This window comes from Schistocerca piceifrons, chromosome 4 (genome assembly GCF_021461385.2).
Source record: "Schistocerca piceifrons isolate TAMUIC-IGC-003096 chromosome 4, iqSchPice1.1, whole genome shotgun sequence".
Lineage (NCBI taxonomy): Eukaryota > Metazoa > Arthropoda > Insecta > Orthoptera > Acrididae > Schistocerca > Schistocerca piceifrons.
Window position 1 is genome coordinate 354,944,715 of NC_060141.1, and position 17,438 is coordinate 354,962,152.

Here is a 17,438-nt window from a genome sequence, read left to right on the forward strand (position 1 = left end):
GCAATCTGCTTAGCTGCTTCTGCCCAGAATTCCCATCTAAATGCAGGCAAGCCTTCTTTGGTGTGCATGAGTGAGGGACGGTTGATGCAGCATCTGCGTGAAAACTCCTCCTTTTGGCCTGATCCAGTGCTACTGTTTATGAACCAGTGCTTCCATGTGTAAACTGTCTGTTTTGGACCAGCTCTTTCCACAAGGTGCCAAAGACTGCCACACGACGATTGTTTGAGGACAAATTGGGTGAGTCGACCTTTTGCATTGCTTTGGGCAGTTAGATGGTGACTGCCATAATTTGCCAAGCAAGGCTGATCACTATCCAGTAGTTTATAGCTCGCACGTCTTTTCCCTTTAGGTTTCCCAAGACACTTCCAGCTAGTTACAGGTAATATTAGTAATACTATATTTTGAAATCTGTTATCATGAAATAAACCTGCACCATAAAGCAATTCCCTTCCATTCAAATTTATATATACCACCATTGCTGATTTTAGTAAAATGAAGTATATTTTTATGAAAGCTAGAAAACATGCTTGGAAGAATACATATTTTGTATTTTACGAATAATCCACTAAAAAGTAATATGTTTTATTATAATTACATATCTGGCAACAGTTATAGTATTGTAGTAAAACCTGTATAAGTCTCGTGAAATCACTGTTGTACGCCCAGTTTTGCCTGAAGTAACGATGTTGCACCTGTGCAGATCAGTTAACATGTATTCAATGCTAACTTTGTACAGTTATGGTCTGAAATAAACAAAACTGAACCTCAAAACAATGTGTGGCACGAATTAATGTGAGCATTACAACCCACTTGGTCAGTATTTGTACCTCCAGAAAGTCGATTTATTCTGGTTTTCTGTAGCAACTGGAGCAAGATCAGCTCTTTGAAGCTGACAACACAAGTTAAGTATTTAATCCCAGTCAAAGAACAGCTCCCTTTTTATTTGGAAACTCCTCATGTGGTGAAGCAGCTGGGATCAATGTAAATCTGTGACCAGAGTGCTAACATAGTTTTGAAGTTTCAAGTATTTTTCAGTTACTTACATGATGTGATCAAAAGTATCCGGACACCCCCAAAAACATACGTTTTTCATATTAAGTGCATTGTGCTGCTACCTACTGCCACTACTCCATATCAGCGACCTTAGTAGTCGTTACAGATCGTCAGAGAGCAGAATGGGGCGCTCTGCGGAACTCAGAACTTCTAACATGGTCAGGTGATTGGGTGTCACTTGTGTCATACGTCTGTAAGCGAGATTTCTACACTCCTAAACACCCCTAGGTCCACTGTTTCCGAAGTGGAAACGTGAAGGGACACGTACAGCACAAAAGTGTACAGGCCGACGTCGTCTGTTGACTGACAGAGGCCAACGACAATTGAGGAGGGTCGTAATGTGTAATAGGCAGACATCTATCAAGACCATCACACAGGAATTCCGAACTGCATCAGAATCCACTGCAAGTACCACGACAGTTAGGGGGGAGGTGAGAAAACTTGGACTTCATGGTCATAAGCCACACATCACGCCGGTAAATGCCAAACGACGCCTCGATTGGTGTAAGGAGCGTAGATATTGAACTATTGAACAGTGGTAAAACGTTTGTGGAGTGACGAATCACGGCACACAATGTGGCGACCCGATGGCAGGGTGTGGGTATGGCGAATTCCCAGTGAATGTCATCTGCCAGCATATGTGGCGTGAACAGTAAAATTCGGAGGCGGTGGTGTTATGATGTGGTCGTGTTTTTCATGGAGGAACTTGCACCCTTTGTTGTTTCACGTGGCACTGTCACAGCACAGGCCTACATTGATGTTTTAAGCACCTTCTTTCTTTACACTGTCGAAGAACAATTTGAGGATGGCGATTGCATCTTTCAACACGATCGAGCACCTCTTCATAATGCATGGCCTGTGGCGGAGTGGTTACACGACACCGACGGACATCGATACCTCTCCTCAGTGCAGCACTCTGCGAAGAATAGACTGTCATTCCCCAAGAACCCTTCCAGCACCTGACTGAACGTATGCCTGCGAGAGTGGAAGCTATCATCAAGGCTAAGGGTGGGCCAACACCATATTGAATTCCAGCGTTACCGTTGGAGGGCGCCACGAACTTGTAAGTCATTTTCTGCCAGGTGTCTGAATACTTTTGATCAAATAGTGTATTTTGAACACGCAAGATGTGAAAAAAATTGGACAAAGAAGATAACAACCAAAAACAAAAAACTGTCTGGAGAAAAATACGACCCAAAATTCAGTTGACTACAACAAACTACAACATCATGCAACTGAGCCATCAGTAACATCATCACCTGCAATAAGGTAATTCAACAATTGTTTCTTCTTTTCTTCAGAGTGACAGTGAGTGTATAGTGTGTGAAAAACTTTTTGTTTAGGATACAATTTATTTTTTAAATTATATTTTGAGTGGTGATATTTCTGAGTAATTAAATACTTTGGGATACATAAATCATGTAAATGTCGAAAACGTGAATTACAGAAGGCAGGAGGATGTAGAAGAGCACACTCATGAAATTCAGTAGTGTAGTGTCTGAGGAAGAGTCAGTAGACCATGAAGTGAGTGGTGTACTTGGCGTTGAGAAGAGAGAAGGCATGAACTGAAGTAGTAGCAATAGTTTGTTGGAAAGATTAGCGATTTTAATAAAAGAAATCTTAGAAAAACAGAGTAAACATATCAATGACAGGTTTGGTAACCTAGAAGAGTATGCTAAGACGCAAGAGAAGCTTTGAAGTTAGAAAAATGACTTAGCTAAAATTAAAATCAGGTAACCTAGAAGAGTATGCTAAGACGCAAGAGAAGCTTTGAAGTTAGAAAAATGACTTAGCTAAAATTAAAATCAAAGTAAGGTGAACTGTAGAAAAAAAAAACAAAAAAGCTTGAGAATAATATTGTTAGTTTAAAAGAAGTTTTGGAAATGAACATCACAAAGTCAGTAATGGGATTGAGGGATTGGAGGTTAGGACACAAAAGTAAGAAACAGCCCTAGTTCATAAATTGGAAATAATCATAAAAATTTCAAAATACTGCATTTAATAGTAAAAAATGAAACACAGTTGTGAATAAGAAAGTAGATGAATCAACTAAAATTTTTAAGGACAACCTCTCTGAAATTAAAAGTGATGTTTATACATGTTTTACCAATATTTAAAATGTAACATCAGAAGTAGGATGACGCTGAGAAATGGTGCGAAGTCGTCGTTCTAACTCTTCCTACGATTGTTGCATTGGGATCAGGTCAGGACTCTGTGCAGACCAGTTCATTTTAGGAATCTTATTTTCTACGACCTACTGCATCACAATTGCTGCCTTATGATCCTGATACAAACAGTCATCGTCTCCGAAGTGTTCCTCTACTACACGATGTAGACAGTGCTGTAAAGTGTGTTCATATTCTTCCACATTTAGTGTTTTATTAAGCGCAATAAGGGACCACATCTTAACTATGAATATCACCTCATCCATATTTCACTGCTAGCGCAACATATAATGATGCCTAACTCAAACCCCTCCATCAGGCTGCCACAGACTATAGAGTGATTCATGACTTCAAGTCACTCCTTTTCAGTCATCCATTGTCAAGTGATCCTGCTCTTTACAACCCCTCAAATGTCGTTTAGTTTTGACTACAGAAATGTGGGAGTTTATGGGGAGGTGCACGACCATTGTACTTCATTCCTCCTAACTCCCTATGCACAGTCATTCTCCTAGCTGGACTGCTAGTAACATTTTGAAAGTCACGAGTGACTTCTGTTGATTTCATGGGCTACTTAACAACCAGTCTCCGCAATGCTCGACGGTCCATGTCATCTACATCTACATCTACAGTTACATAGATATTCCACAGGCTACCACACAGTGCATGCCGGATGGTACCCCGCACCACTACTAGTCATTTTGTTTCCTGTTCCACTCGCAAACATAGTGACTGCTCGTATGCCTCCCTGTGAGCCTGAATTTCTCAAAGCTTATCTTCATGGTCCTTATGTGCAAGGTATGTTGGTTGCAGTAGAATCTTTCGGCAGTCAGCTTCAAATGTCGGTTATCTAGATTTTCTCAGTAGTGTTTCTCGAAAAGGAATGTTGCCTTCCCTACAGGGTCACCCATTTGAGTTCGCGAAGCATCTCTGTAACACCTACATGTTGGTTTGAACCTACTGCTAATAAATCTAGCTGGCTGGCTCTGAGTTACTTCGATGTATTCCTTCAATCCGACCTGGTACAGGTCTCAAACACTCGAGCACCACTCAAGAATAGGTCGAACTAGCGTCCTTCATGTGGTCTCTTTTATGGGTGAACCACTCTTGTGTAGAATTCTCTCAATAAACCAAAGCCATCCACTTGCCTTCTCCAACACAGTTCTCATACGCTCATTCCACCTCATATCACACTGCAACTTCATGCCCAATTTTTTTAAATCATCTTGTATCACCCTAAAGTCACTAAACTTTGTCATCTTACCATACACCATGACATCATCAGCAAACAATTGCAGATTGCTGCCCACCCTGTCTGCCAAATCATTTATGTTTATAGAGAACAACGGCGGTCCCATGAAATATAAAATGTGATGATGTACTTATTTTCTTATTATGATCAGCTACAAAGATTTACTAATACTGAAGTTAAGAGCAACGATATCTTGAAGTGATGAGATTTTATTTACAGTTACTATCGATTTTGTAACTCTGAAGACATAATTGCTTTACAAAAGAAGTAATTTTCTAATAATATTTATGTGATGTGATAGGTGGAACCTTGCATACATATGTTTGATAACACTATGATTATTATTATTATTATTATTATTATTATTACTATTATTATAACTTGAGATGTTTTTACTGTTGCGAGAGAATGAAGAAATACTACACATATGAACACACATATTCATGATTTGCTATATAGACATATAGAATTTAATAAGAAATAACTTTCCATGTAGCACTGAAAAATTTGTTATGATATGTGGGAAGATACGCAATTGTGAGTGATGAATGAAAATTTTAAGTAGAGGAACTGCAACATAATTTGCACACATGCCTTAAAAACTTTACATTTACTTGTGGAAATTGGATTCCCTTAATGTTAATAGTTCATGTCTGAACTGCAGATAAACTCTGAAGTCTAATTTTGATGATTTTTCTTGCATAATACAAACTTGACTAAAGCATGTTATTGCAGTTATGCATGTCTTACTGCACCAAGAGAGTATATAAATATTAAGTGTAAAAGGTAAAGGCTTTAAGTGTTTTGTGTCGGTGATGATTGAGATAGTGACTAAGATGGAAGGTTCCTACTGAAAGAAGTAAAGTTTCATTTGACTTAAGCTATTTCTGATCAAAAATAATGATCATAATGATACAGGTAACTAGAGGTTTGAGTTTTGCCTATGACAGGAAAAATTTTCTCCAATTTAAAATAATGAATTTGACTATGCAACAGCAGCATTTTGAAGGAGGAAATATTAGAATTTAACGAGAAAACTTACCTGTTAAATTATGAACATAGTTTAATAACTGGAATTTAAATTGCACACACACACACACACACACACACACACACACACACACACACACAAACACACAAACACACACACACACACACAAGTTTGTGTGTGTTTATGTTTTGCTTATGGGTCATATGTTGTAAATGAGAAGTGTACTTAATAAATGTCTAAACAAATGATTTTGACACTTTATTAGCAAGGGACTTGATTATTGTAATATAAGGGAAAACTTTTTTGAAGTTTAGTTTTAGTTGGGATTGTCAAGTAGGATCACTATACCTGCCTCTTGAGCAAATAAAAAACATAAAAAACTGTGTAAAACACTTGAGTACTGAAATATGTTACAAATGATCAGTGACTAAAGTTGAACTTAGAATCTTGACTTCTCTCTCCTCAGTCATCAAAGATTGAAGAAAAAACATATTTTTAGTGGCAGAAACTGAACTGCCTGTGACATCTATATCCAAATAATAATCACTTGTCTTATAATATGTAAACTACATTTCTATAAGTAATTTGTTCTCGAACATTTGTACTCATTACCACATTGAAATGTCTTTGATACAGTGGTATGTGTTTAGAACTGTGTATGTGATATTTGTAAAGATTATTACTTGTTACTTACAAACATATTGCATTGTTACCTGTGAACTTAAATACACAAAACAACACTGGTAATCATATTTAAGTATGTACTTTGTCTTAAAGAATAATACAACTCATGTAATGCTTAATTATATATATACCCATGTGTTTGGCAATTTAATGTCAAGTTTACAAGAATACAAACCATTTTGTTCAAACAGTAAAATTTCACAGAAATGTTTGTGCTAATGATGTTCTGATTATGTAAAATTCGTATTGTGTTCATCACTTGTAAATTATATAAAGAAATGTAAAACTGTACCTGCCTGCTGTTACTTGAATAAGCTTCAAATGTATCGTCCAACCTTTAGCCGTTCAAACCTTGACTTGGTGGGGCACTGCGAAATGTAACACTTAGGACCTTACCACTTCTTTAAAATAATTGTTGCCAACAGTTTCCCATTCACAACAATTAACTGAAAATCTAATAGCATGTCAACAACAATCCTAAACGTAGCCAAATGTGAACAATATTAGTAATTCTGTACTTTGAGAACTGTACAATGTTTTCCTTATGCCTTGTGTATGCACTGTAATTGGTAGGAACGTTTAAAACTATACTATTCCCTTAAAATTTTTATATTTTTGCTGCCATCACTTGTTACCATTACTTCTAAAACAGAAGTAATTTGAAGGTAATTACATCAGAAAGAATTCAGTAATGATCAGTATTGATGATATATGGTTTAAAACTAATGTAATTAAAAAAACAAAGAACAGAGTTCAATTAAAATACGAGTGTAACTATGAAATTGCAAAACATATCCTATCTGCCAGACTCGACTTTGAAAAGATTGTTTCATTGAAATGAAGTACACTTTTTTAAAACCTAGGAACATGCTAGGAAGAATGAATGTAGTGTATTTTACGAATAACCCACTAAAATGTAACATGTCTCGTTATAATTATATATATGGCTATTTTCATTCTGAATGCGACTGGTTTATAAGGAATTTAATATATTAAGTAATGTAATTTTATTTCACGATTGCTTCAGTGTTATTTAATGAACTGTTACCTGTCAAAAATCGTTGCAGTTCTTTACATTTTCGCTTTTAGCAATTATGTCATTGCAGTAAAACCTATACAGGGTGCTACAAAAAGGTACGGCCAAACTTTCAGGAAACATTCCTCACACACAAATAAAGAAACGATGTTATGTGGACATGTGTCCAGAAACGCTTAATTTCCATGTTAGAGCTCATTTTAGTATCGTCCACCTGCGCTCAATAGAGCACGTTATCATGATTTCATACGGGATACTCTACCTGTGCTGCTAGAACATGTGCCTTTACAAGTACGACACAACATGTGGTTCATGCACGATGGAGCTCCTGTACATTTCAGTCGAAGTGTTCGTACACTTCTCAAAAACAGATTTGGTGACCAATGGATTGGTAGAGGCGGACCAATTCCATGGCCATGGCCATGACCTCAACCCTCTTGACTTTCATTTATGGGGGCATTTGAAAGCTCTTGTCTTCGCAACCCCGGTACCAAATGTAGAGACTCTTCGTGCTCGTATTGTGGACGGCTGTGATACAATACGCCATTATCCAGGGCTGCATCAGCTCATCAGGGATTCCAGGCGTCAGAGGGTGGATGCATGTATCCTCGCTAATGGAGGACATTTTGAACATTTCCTGTAACAAAGTGTTTGAAGTCACGCTGGTACGTTCTGTTGCTGTGTGTTTCCATTCCATGATTAATGTGATTTGAAGAGAAGTAATAAAATGAGTTTCCGGACATATGTCCACATAACATATTTTCTTTCTTTGTGTGTGAGGAATGTTTCCTGAAAGTTTGGCCGTACCTTTTTGTAATACCCTGTGTAAGGCTCGTGCGGAATCACTGTAGTGTACCAAATTTTGCGTGAAGTATCGATGTGTCACCTGTGCTGATCAGTTCACATGTAATCGATTCTAAACGACACAATGTTGTACCTTCAGGAAGTCGATTTATAATTTTTTGTACAGCAACTGCAGCAAAATCAATTCTTTGAAGCTGACAACCCAAGTTAGGTATTTGATCACAGTTACCATTTATCTGCAACCTTCTCATTTGTTGGAGGAGCTGGGATCAGTTTAAATTTCTGACCGTAGTTCATTCATGGTTTCGAAGTTTCAAGTATATTTCGACGACATAGCCTGGGGAGTTCTGTTCTGAACGGTGAGGATGTTAGATTTACTGTCTTTTTTTGCATTGAGCAGCAGTCTGTTGCAAGTCATAAGCTTAGCTGGGCTGTATTTCTGTTAATTGTTGACAGGAGAGATTTAGCTGTATTGTTTTCTCTGGGATAATTATTAACCTTCCCCCAATTTATAGAGGCTATTGATTGCAGTTCGTCTACTGAGTCATCTTTTACACTAAGTGCACTGTCATCCACAAACGTTACTATGTAGTCATCTACTGCTATTATCATATTGTTTACATACAGGATGAAAATAAGATGTCCGAGAATTGATTCATGAGGTATACTAAATGTTATAAGACTATTTCTGTACACTGATCTCTGTTTTCCATGTATGCTTTTATCATGTCAGATGCCCTGTATCTGATAACATATCAGTTTAATATGTGCGGTAGTCTGTCGTGACATACACAGTCCCATGCCTTCGAAAAGTCAATGGAAACACCACAGACATCGCTTTGCTCTTCAAACGTCTATATAATATCAGCTACAAAGGCAACTATGGCTGTACTAGTCGACCTACATTTTCTAAAACGATGCTGTGCCTCATTGAGGTCGTGTCCAAGTAGAGTTGTCAGGTTCAAAAATACAAAAACCGAACTCCGCCTTATCTTTAGCGAGACATTTTACCCTAAAGTTGCCCCACATATTTAAAATAGAATATGTCAGATACTTTCAATCGTTTAATAATAATCAATTACAGTCAGCTTTTTGCGAGATCAACCTTAAACGAACTTAAACTGAAAATATTAGTAAACAGCCTCATAATTTGGGAGTTATGATACCAGTAAGTGCTCAGTCCTCTAAATTGCTTAGTTTTCTTCTTGAGATAATCTTGTGTTAAAACAATCTAGAAGCTATTCATCAAGCAATATTTTCGGTAATTTTGGTTATTTCAATAGTAATGACACCGAGTAGGAGGAGCGCGTCAGCCTAACAGGGCGAAGCGTGTTGACCTCGGTTGATCGGTATTTCTACTTCGTTGAGGTCGCTCTACGCGTACTGTGATTGTGACATTGTAAGTGCTAGGCTCGTTCGGTCTATGAAGAAAAATGTGACACAGACAAAGGAATAGCATTAATTGGTACCTCCATATATCCTTATGGTATCTTATACCTCTTTATTGCTCCTAATACTTATTCCCAGCGCTTACGTCATTAGCGTGGGAGGGGCCTTAATTCATCGCCAAACAGCCTAACAATCTATATTTGGCATTTGGCGGACTTGCCCGTAAATAACGGACATGTCCGGCTAAAGCCGGAGTCCAGGTAACCTATCCCCAAGGCGATGGAGAATGATATTTAACAATGGTCTTCATCGATTGTATCTGGCAGATATCACTACACCTGTAGCACAGTTAGACTGTGCTTGTAGTAAGAGCTTCGCACGCCAATAATCTTTGGCAATTTATGAATATGGCGCGAAACTTTTGGTTATGTTGACACTTGACAGGTTATTAAGTGAAAAGCAAACAGAAAAAGATTAGGAAAACTTGGATTAAACTTTTCCTTGTGTTTGTGTTATAACAAAACAAACTAGATATGACGAACTACGGTCTTCTCGTTGATAAGTATCGTCCTCGGGACATAGCTGATCTGCGATATCATAAAGATTTAATGAAGAAACTGAAAAATCTTGTAAGTACACAAGGTTTGGGAGTTTTCAGCAATTGTGTTTTTTATTTAGCATAACGTCAGTAACTTTTAACTGTGCGTTTCAGTGTTAGGAAACTTATATCTGAAGTCCATACGAGGCTCCTACGTGTGTAGGCCTACATTGGAAAACTGTATTTTAGACCCTCAAAAAATGTTTAACACAAGCCAAGAGTGTAACTGGCAACTTTTTGACATTGAACTGTACGACTGATCTGTCTGTACCTTGACAAATTTTGCATACCTCTATTCACATTTGGCCAATAGAAAAAATATTTCGGAGTAGGCAAACACCTTGCTTATGCTCTGTCAGTAAAGTGTAGCACAACTACTATTCCATACATTGGGATAATTCCATGAAAGGTGAAACCAAAATGGAAAATTTTGTAATTCAGTAGATGTTGTGTTCCTATATATCAAGTCAGAAGTGAAAATGTATAGTTTCTGAAATTGTACGAAAACTCACACCATACTTATATACATTTTATATTTTCACTGAAAGAGGACTGATGAAGACTTATTCAAATAAAGTGGAGAAAAATTCATAAATTTTGCTACAAGATGTATTTCTTTGCTATTTCATTGTTTTCAATGTATCATTTAGACACATCCAAACAATTTTCAATCATAATTCCGTTTTTTAAAAAAAAATAAGAAAATAGTTTAAAGAATTGATTTACTAGGCTATCACAACCAAAATAAATTAAACTGAAAAGTTTGGTCAGAATGTAGTATTTTATATGTAATGAAATAAAAATTATGCTCTTGTATTTAGTCTATGATAGATAGAATTTCGTTTAAAAAATTGTTAAAACACATCACAGTGGCTGGAAATGCTGTTATGTATGAAACACCTGATTTTTCTCTCATGAAACAAGAATTCTAAAACATTTTTAAAAGGATATTTGGCATATTTCCATAAGTGTGAAAATTTAAAGAAGCATGAATAATAGGAAGAGCAGTTAAAGTGGTATAGGAAGGTTCTCTAGATGATGTTTTCAAAGTTTCGTAGAGCAAATTACCGAAGTTTCTTATACCCTGTGTTATCAAAAATAGGCAAAGTACCTTCTTTGAAATGACAAAAGCTGAGACTGTTTGAGATAGTGTTTGCTCATTAGGATGAGGTGCAGAGCACACACTGGAGTAAGGAAATTACCGTTAATGCAGCAGTGACTTACACAGCTACTGATCCAGTTTCATATGCTGTTGCATCTGATTATCTGCAGCGTGATAAGCTAGCTGTAGGCTGTTTTCTTTTAATCAGAAAATACCCATCTCCTAAAAGGTAAATTTCCTATTCTTAAAATGGTGGGAATGTTCTATGATGGCACTAGCCAACATTTCAGACAGTGGTATTCATTAGCTAATATAACATCCAGAGAAGACCATAATCTTGTATTAAATTGGTAGTTCCTTTGTACATTCAATGGAAAAATAGATGCTGATGGTATTGATGGAATGCTGTGAAGTATCAAGTGTAGCAGTGTCATTACTGATTACACATTATTTGTACACTGAGCAAAATCTATAACTGGTGAAGTTAATACAACATAAGTTGTGGCTTAGGAGGTAAACACCCTTGCTGACAAGTTACAGCAGCATTGGTGTGATATCTGATCTATTTTAAGGCGTAGTCCATATCAGTTCAGACACGGTAGGAAAAAATCTTACCTTCATAGTCTCGGATGGTACTGAATTTAGCACATGTTAAAATGAAGGACTGAGTAGAGAACCTGTATTTTTTTGTTTTCTCCAAAAAAATTTCTGCTTTGAAATACTGCCCTCCAAAGATAACAAAACACATACAATTTTGAAGATGTGAATTTTGGACAAAAATTTAAAATCTCTGTTAAGTTCTAGATATTTTGCTGTGTGTGTGTGTGTTTTTTTTTTTTAAAAAAAAAAAAAAAAAAAAAAAAAAGAGAGATAATTGCTTTATGATTACAAAGAAATCCTCCATATGGACTTACCTGTCAAAGTTAATTTACTATAACGTTCTAAACTTTTTTATAATTTGTAGAATTTTTTTTTTTCCGAAATGCCAATCCATAAAATTTTGAATTTTTTTTTTCTGTTTAGTACAATTTAGTTCTACATTCCCTGAAAGGTAGGGCTTCCACTTTTAGGTTGGACATGTTTTATAAACAATTAATTCTACATTCCCTGAAAGGGAGGGCTTCCAGTTTTAGGTTGGACATGTTTTATAAACAATTGAAATTTTTGCCATGCATAAAACCTGTTTTATTACCACATTTTCAGTTGACAGGCTCATAAAAATCAAAACCTAGCCTTATTTAACATAATTTTAGTTTTGAAAGATGAGTAAGAGACTCATTTTTCAAGCAATTTAAATGGTTTCAAAATGAATGTGAAAGGTCTGCAGACTTGAAGGTTTCAATTTATAAAAATTCTTTGCACTCTGTTTTGTACTGAAATTAACCAGTCAGTGAACTAAAAATGTGTTCCATTGCTTCAGTATCTTCCTTTGATGTAGAGTGATGCCTTATTGTTGAACCAATAGAAACTGGAGCACTTACAATCTTCAAAACATTGTGAACAGGAAGTGAGCACTGATGGCGTTGTTGCTGTTCTTCAGCTAGAAACCTATATCCAGCAGCTGATCCATGTGGTAGCATGAAGTTCACTACAATTTCGTTTAACTCATAACTGGTGTTTATAATCTCTGCAATCAACCAGTCACAGTCAGACACACACGCCACAAACATCCCCCTTCTCAGGTTGTGAATCTGAATATTATCCTGCTGTTTCTGAGGTGCTGGCCGAACGAATAAAATTTCTTCTTTCTTGTTCTTTATAGTGTATGCAATACGAATTCGTCCATCACTTTGGGTCCGAAAAGTGTCCTTTAAATTCCTGTCTCAGGAGTAGTTTGTGGACCATTCTTCTTTTTTCTTTTCATGGACTTATGTGATTTCCTCTTTGGACAAAAGAATGAGGGCTGTGGATGTGTAAGATTTCATGGCTCTCATAAAATCCTCAGCATTCTGAATCACAGCTGTATTTGGTGTGGAAAGATATTGTTTTGTAGCATGGTGCTTCGGCAGGCCTCGTACACCATCAGTGCCACCTCCCATGACCACCAGCAGTCCATTGGCACAAGTGACTTACTCAATTCAAACAGCTGGTGACGATTTTTAAAATCCATCAGAAATAATGATGATGATCTCTGCCCCTGTTTGCAGTTGAAGAATTTTGCACATTGCTAGCAAAGCATGTGCTGAGTCCACGCCCTTTCGCTTATCTGCAATGTGCTATTGTTGCAATTTCTTCAGATGCTTTCACTGACCATTTACCAAACTCATCAATGAAACTCTAAAAGGCAACAGTTTTCTTAATTAGTTTATTTTCCTCCCATGTCACATATGTAATTTCTGCAGAGTCATCTGCTACATCTTCCAGGCCAAGTGTCTGTAAAAACAGTGCTCCCTTTACAGGGCAGTCACCACATTCTTAAAAAAAAAAAAAAAAAAAAAAAAAAACTAGTCTCTCACTTTACATCTCATACTACTAATGACTTCACACTCCCAACCAAGGTGTCATATGTCACGTGCTCCAGTAAGTTCTCCAAAGTTACCACACAAAGTGTAAAATTCGCGCAGTACACACATAGAAAGACATCTCTAGGTGGGTGTGGAACTACCCACTTAGGTTGTAGTGTGTAAAATTTTGTTCTTCCAATACGTGAAGGTGTATAGTTGCTCTCATAAATTATTAAAATTTCTTTAATTCTGCGAGTTGTGTATCTCTTCACTTTCACAACTTTTTGGCCTTCAGCTGTTACAATTATAGTGTCTGTTTTGTTGGCACTTTGGTAAGAACAGTCCCATTTATCTTCCAGATAAAATGACTGCACTATTTGAACTTGAGCTGCTTCTACAGGATGACCATAATAGGGATCTGGTCTTCCAAAGACTCCTTTTACAGACCTCACATTTGTTGATTTGTCTACCATTTACTTTGATACTGATGGAACGTGGTTCAAAATTGTTTTCTTTGAAAATGTCTGTGGAATAATAGTTAAAACTTGCACTTGATATTTGTGGAAAATTCCTGGCAAGAGCTGCAGGAGTTCTTTGGTTAATTTTCTTCTGAAGGTGGAATTTCTACTTTGAAGAGTGTGGTCAGTTTTGCTGTAGTGTATTCTGAACTGTAAGTTTACTACTGGTTCACCAAAGGTTATTAATCTCTATCAATACACAAAATGTAAAGTGGAAGTAGGTGCCAAGGAACATCAGGTGAAATTACACACAATTTTCAATAACACTATTCAAATTTGGTGCAAGACTTTACGGTATTAAAAAAAAAGACCAACAATCATTTAACAAATAAGTCGCAATTTACGATAGGAAAGGACTATTAAATTATTATAAAAAATTTCACGCCAGTAAAAGGCAAGTACAGGCAAGCAATTTAACGTATACAACATGATGCTGTATAATATTTCAAGCTCAGCTAAATTACAGGTGAATTTCACTCCATTCATTAAATGGCACAGAGTCTAATTTGTCTGCAACATATAAAGACAATCCTGTTTACAAAAGTTTTCAAAATAGAAAAACCAAAATGCATGAGTCATGCATGCGGGGGGACATTCACAGTTAATAACATGATCATTTCCAAAATATATAAAAAAACAAATTTTACCAATTTCTGCCAGTTAACTTACGACAAACACACATGGTCGCCAGGTAGGACTTGTGAACTTTTACAACATTCTCCTTTCAAGGTAACAATTTCTACCCGTAATGAAATGGCAAACTTTTGCATGGCAAGAAAACACACTAATAACCAACTACCTGTATAAAACACATAAGCACGTTGAGTAAAAGCCTTAGAAGGTATTGAATTGGAAAAAAACACAACCGTTTTTGCTGACTAGAAACAATATAAAAGAATTCACTACGGCATACATTAACCTTGCTGGATTATATCCAGATATACATAAACACAAATTTACATAAGTTACAGCTTCCAGATGAGCAGGAATTCATTATGCAATTGACTAGTTCTTACCACGAGCCAAAAGTAATTTTTTATTCTTTCTTAGAGTACCTTTTACACGTGAGTCTAGTAATATTAGTTATGGCAGGCCTTGCATTTTTGAAGATACAGTCAATGGTCTTAGACTTTCACAGACATGCCAGAGGCTAACAGTCGAATAAACCTGTAGGTAAGCTGGGAGGGGAAAGCAGCAATCTGAACCACAGATTTACTCTGACCCCCCCCCCCCCCTCCCCTCTTTCATCCTCAAAAATGGACCACCCTTTCTAATATTACCACCTTCCCCCAGGTGGGCAGACGAGAATGAATGGTGGGAAACCCCCCAAAAAATACGGCTGCTATAATTAACAAGAATAAGTAAATTGAATTCAATTAAACTTCATAAATCTGTTAACAATCAATACTCAACTTCTGGTGCGAACCAGCGAAGCACCTCCAAATGCTCTGCTGAGCCGCCCGCTGCCAACCGTTTCAACGGACGAAGGAATGCGCGCCGATTTTCAGAACCTCCTCGCTGGTCGACAGCATACGGCCGAACTGCAGATTAGGCCCCTTGCGGACCCACGCTCAGGAAGATTCCTTTTGCGACGAGCAGTTAACGCCCCATACCAGGGAGCCGCTGCTCGCGTTGCTTACGCTGATACCGTGGTCTGCGTGCTGTCCCTCTAGCACCAGCAGAGAAGTTGCTTCTTGATGCCCCAACTGCCAACTCTCTTCAAGAGCCCATACAGCCACTTCTTAAACCCACACGAACAGCCCACTTTTCCCCCTTTCGCGATAGAGGGAGACACCGAAGCCTTCAATTGCGACAAAGGTGCCACTGCCAGAAAACGGAGGGCAACTGCTTCACACTACACGCTGCGGCGCACTTTACAAAGCTAACTTTACTACGGCTCATATTCATTCATAGGTTTAGTAATTTATCTGTGCTTTCTTGATGCATAGAGCTTATGACCCAACTTCACTGACCACTGTTTCTTAACAGAACTAGCACCTACCTCTGTAGTTGACTGATTCAGGGTCTTTCATTCTTCCTCTATTGATGCAAAATCTGCATCATCTGCACTATGGGAGGCTTCACCTTGTTGAGATCCTATCATTGCTGTTGTACTGTGAAAACATTTTTTTTTCCCCCGAATAGTCAGCACACTTCACTCTCCTGTGGCCCCAGTTAGAAGACATTTCAAACAGTCTTTTTCACAAAACATACTGCTACTGGCAAATTCCTCATGAAAACACAGAACTCACTGGATGGTCTCAGATTTCTTAGAAGCCTCTTCAGTAAACAAATTAGCATTGGACAACTACAAAACGTAAACCTGCAATGAACAATCATGACAAAGAAACTACAACAAAGTGTAAGTAGTATCTGCAACAATGAAAGTGAAAACAAATAACTGCAACAAAGACAATAGAAATAATCATTGTAACAAAGAAATTAGTAAGAAACAACTTCAGTGAATACATCCATTACCCTTGAAAGTTAAAAAGAATGAGTTTTTAAAATAAAGTCTGTCCAACTTAAAAGTGGAAGCTCTCCTTTACAGAGATTGTAGTACTACATGGCATTAATCAACAGAATAATCTGACTTTTCTGGATAGGCATTTTTGAAGAGAAAAAAAAAAAAAATTCTGTAAATTATAAAAAAATTCAAAAGGTGACAGTAAAAGAACATTAACAGATATATCCAGATGGAGGATACCATTGTAATCATTAAGCAATTATCTTTCAAATAAAAAAAATTGTAACAAAATATCTAGAACTGTTACAGAGATACAGCATTAAAAAAAAAAAAAAAAAAATTCGCATCTTCAAAATGGTATTTGCAGTGTCATCTTTGGAGGCCTGTATCCGGAGGCACGATTTTTTTTGGAGAAAACAAAAAATATGTGTTTCTTACTTACTCCTGAAATTTTAACATATGCTAAATTCAATAACATCTGAGACTATGAAGGTAACCCCCCTGCCTGAAATGATATGGATTATGCCTCAAACACTCATCAGGTTCATAGTGTCAGCACTATTGGGAAATATGCATTTAAAATATGCCTGTTGCCTGTAGAAGCTGGCTCACACTTCCATTTCAAACCTATTACAGATCAGAGTGATCAAGAAGAAACACACATAAACTTCTTCATTAATAGTTGCAATGATGCAAACCTTGCACTGTCTTTTCGTCAGTGGTTGTGTTCAACTAGAATCTGAATGAGGACATTTGCACACATTTGTTGAACAATAATTTAGTAAAGAATGCGAAAAAGTTAAATTCATTAAGAGGGTAGGGAATAAATTTGTATGCTCAGAGAAAGATGTTACTAGTAAAGGTGACATTTCCCAAGTAGTGCATCCTTTACATTCTCAGAAAAGGTTAGCTTTTGCTGAAATGGAATTAAATCTTCT

General features: G+C 37.0%; 1 protein-coding gene across 3 annotated transcripts in view; it reads left to right on the top strand.

Moving 5' to 3' along the window:
- The first annotated feature begins 9,753 nt into the window (after window positions 1-9,753).
- The window catches only part of LOC124795254 (replication factor C subunit 3), an 89,884-nt gene continuing 82,199 nt past the window's right edge, over window positions 9,754-17,438 (top strand). For 2 of the 3 annotated variants that reach the window (XR_007016668.1, XM_047259198.1), the window contains exon 1: window positions 9,756-10,000. Coding sequence is in view for 1 of the 3 variants with exons in the window: in XM_047259198.1 (XP_047115154.1) it covers window positions 9,905-10,000 (96 nt within the window). In the remaining 2 variants the exon portion in view is untranslated. Of the gene's footprint in view, window positions 10,001-17,438 lie in introns of all 3 variants that reach the window. The other variant, XM_047259199.1, reaches the window with a different exon arrangement.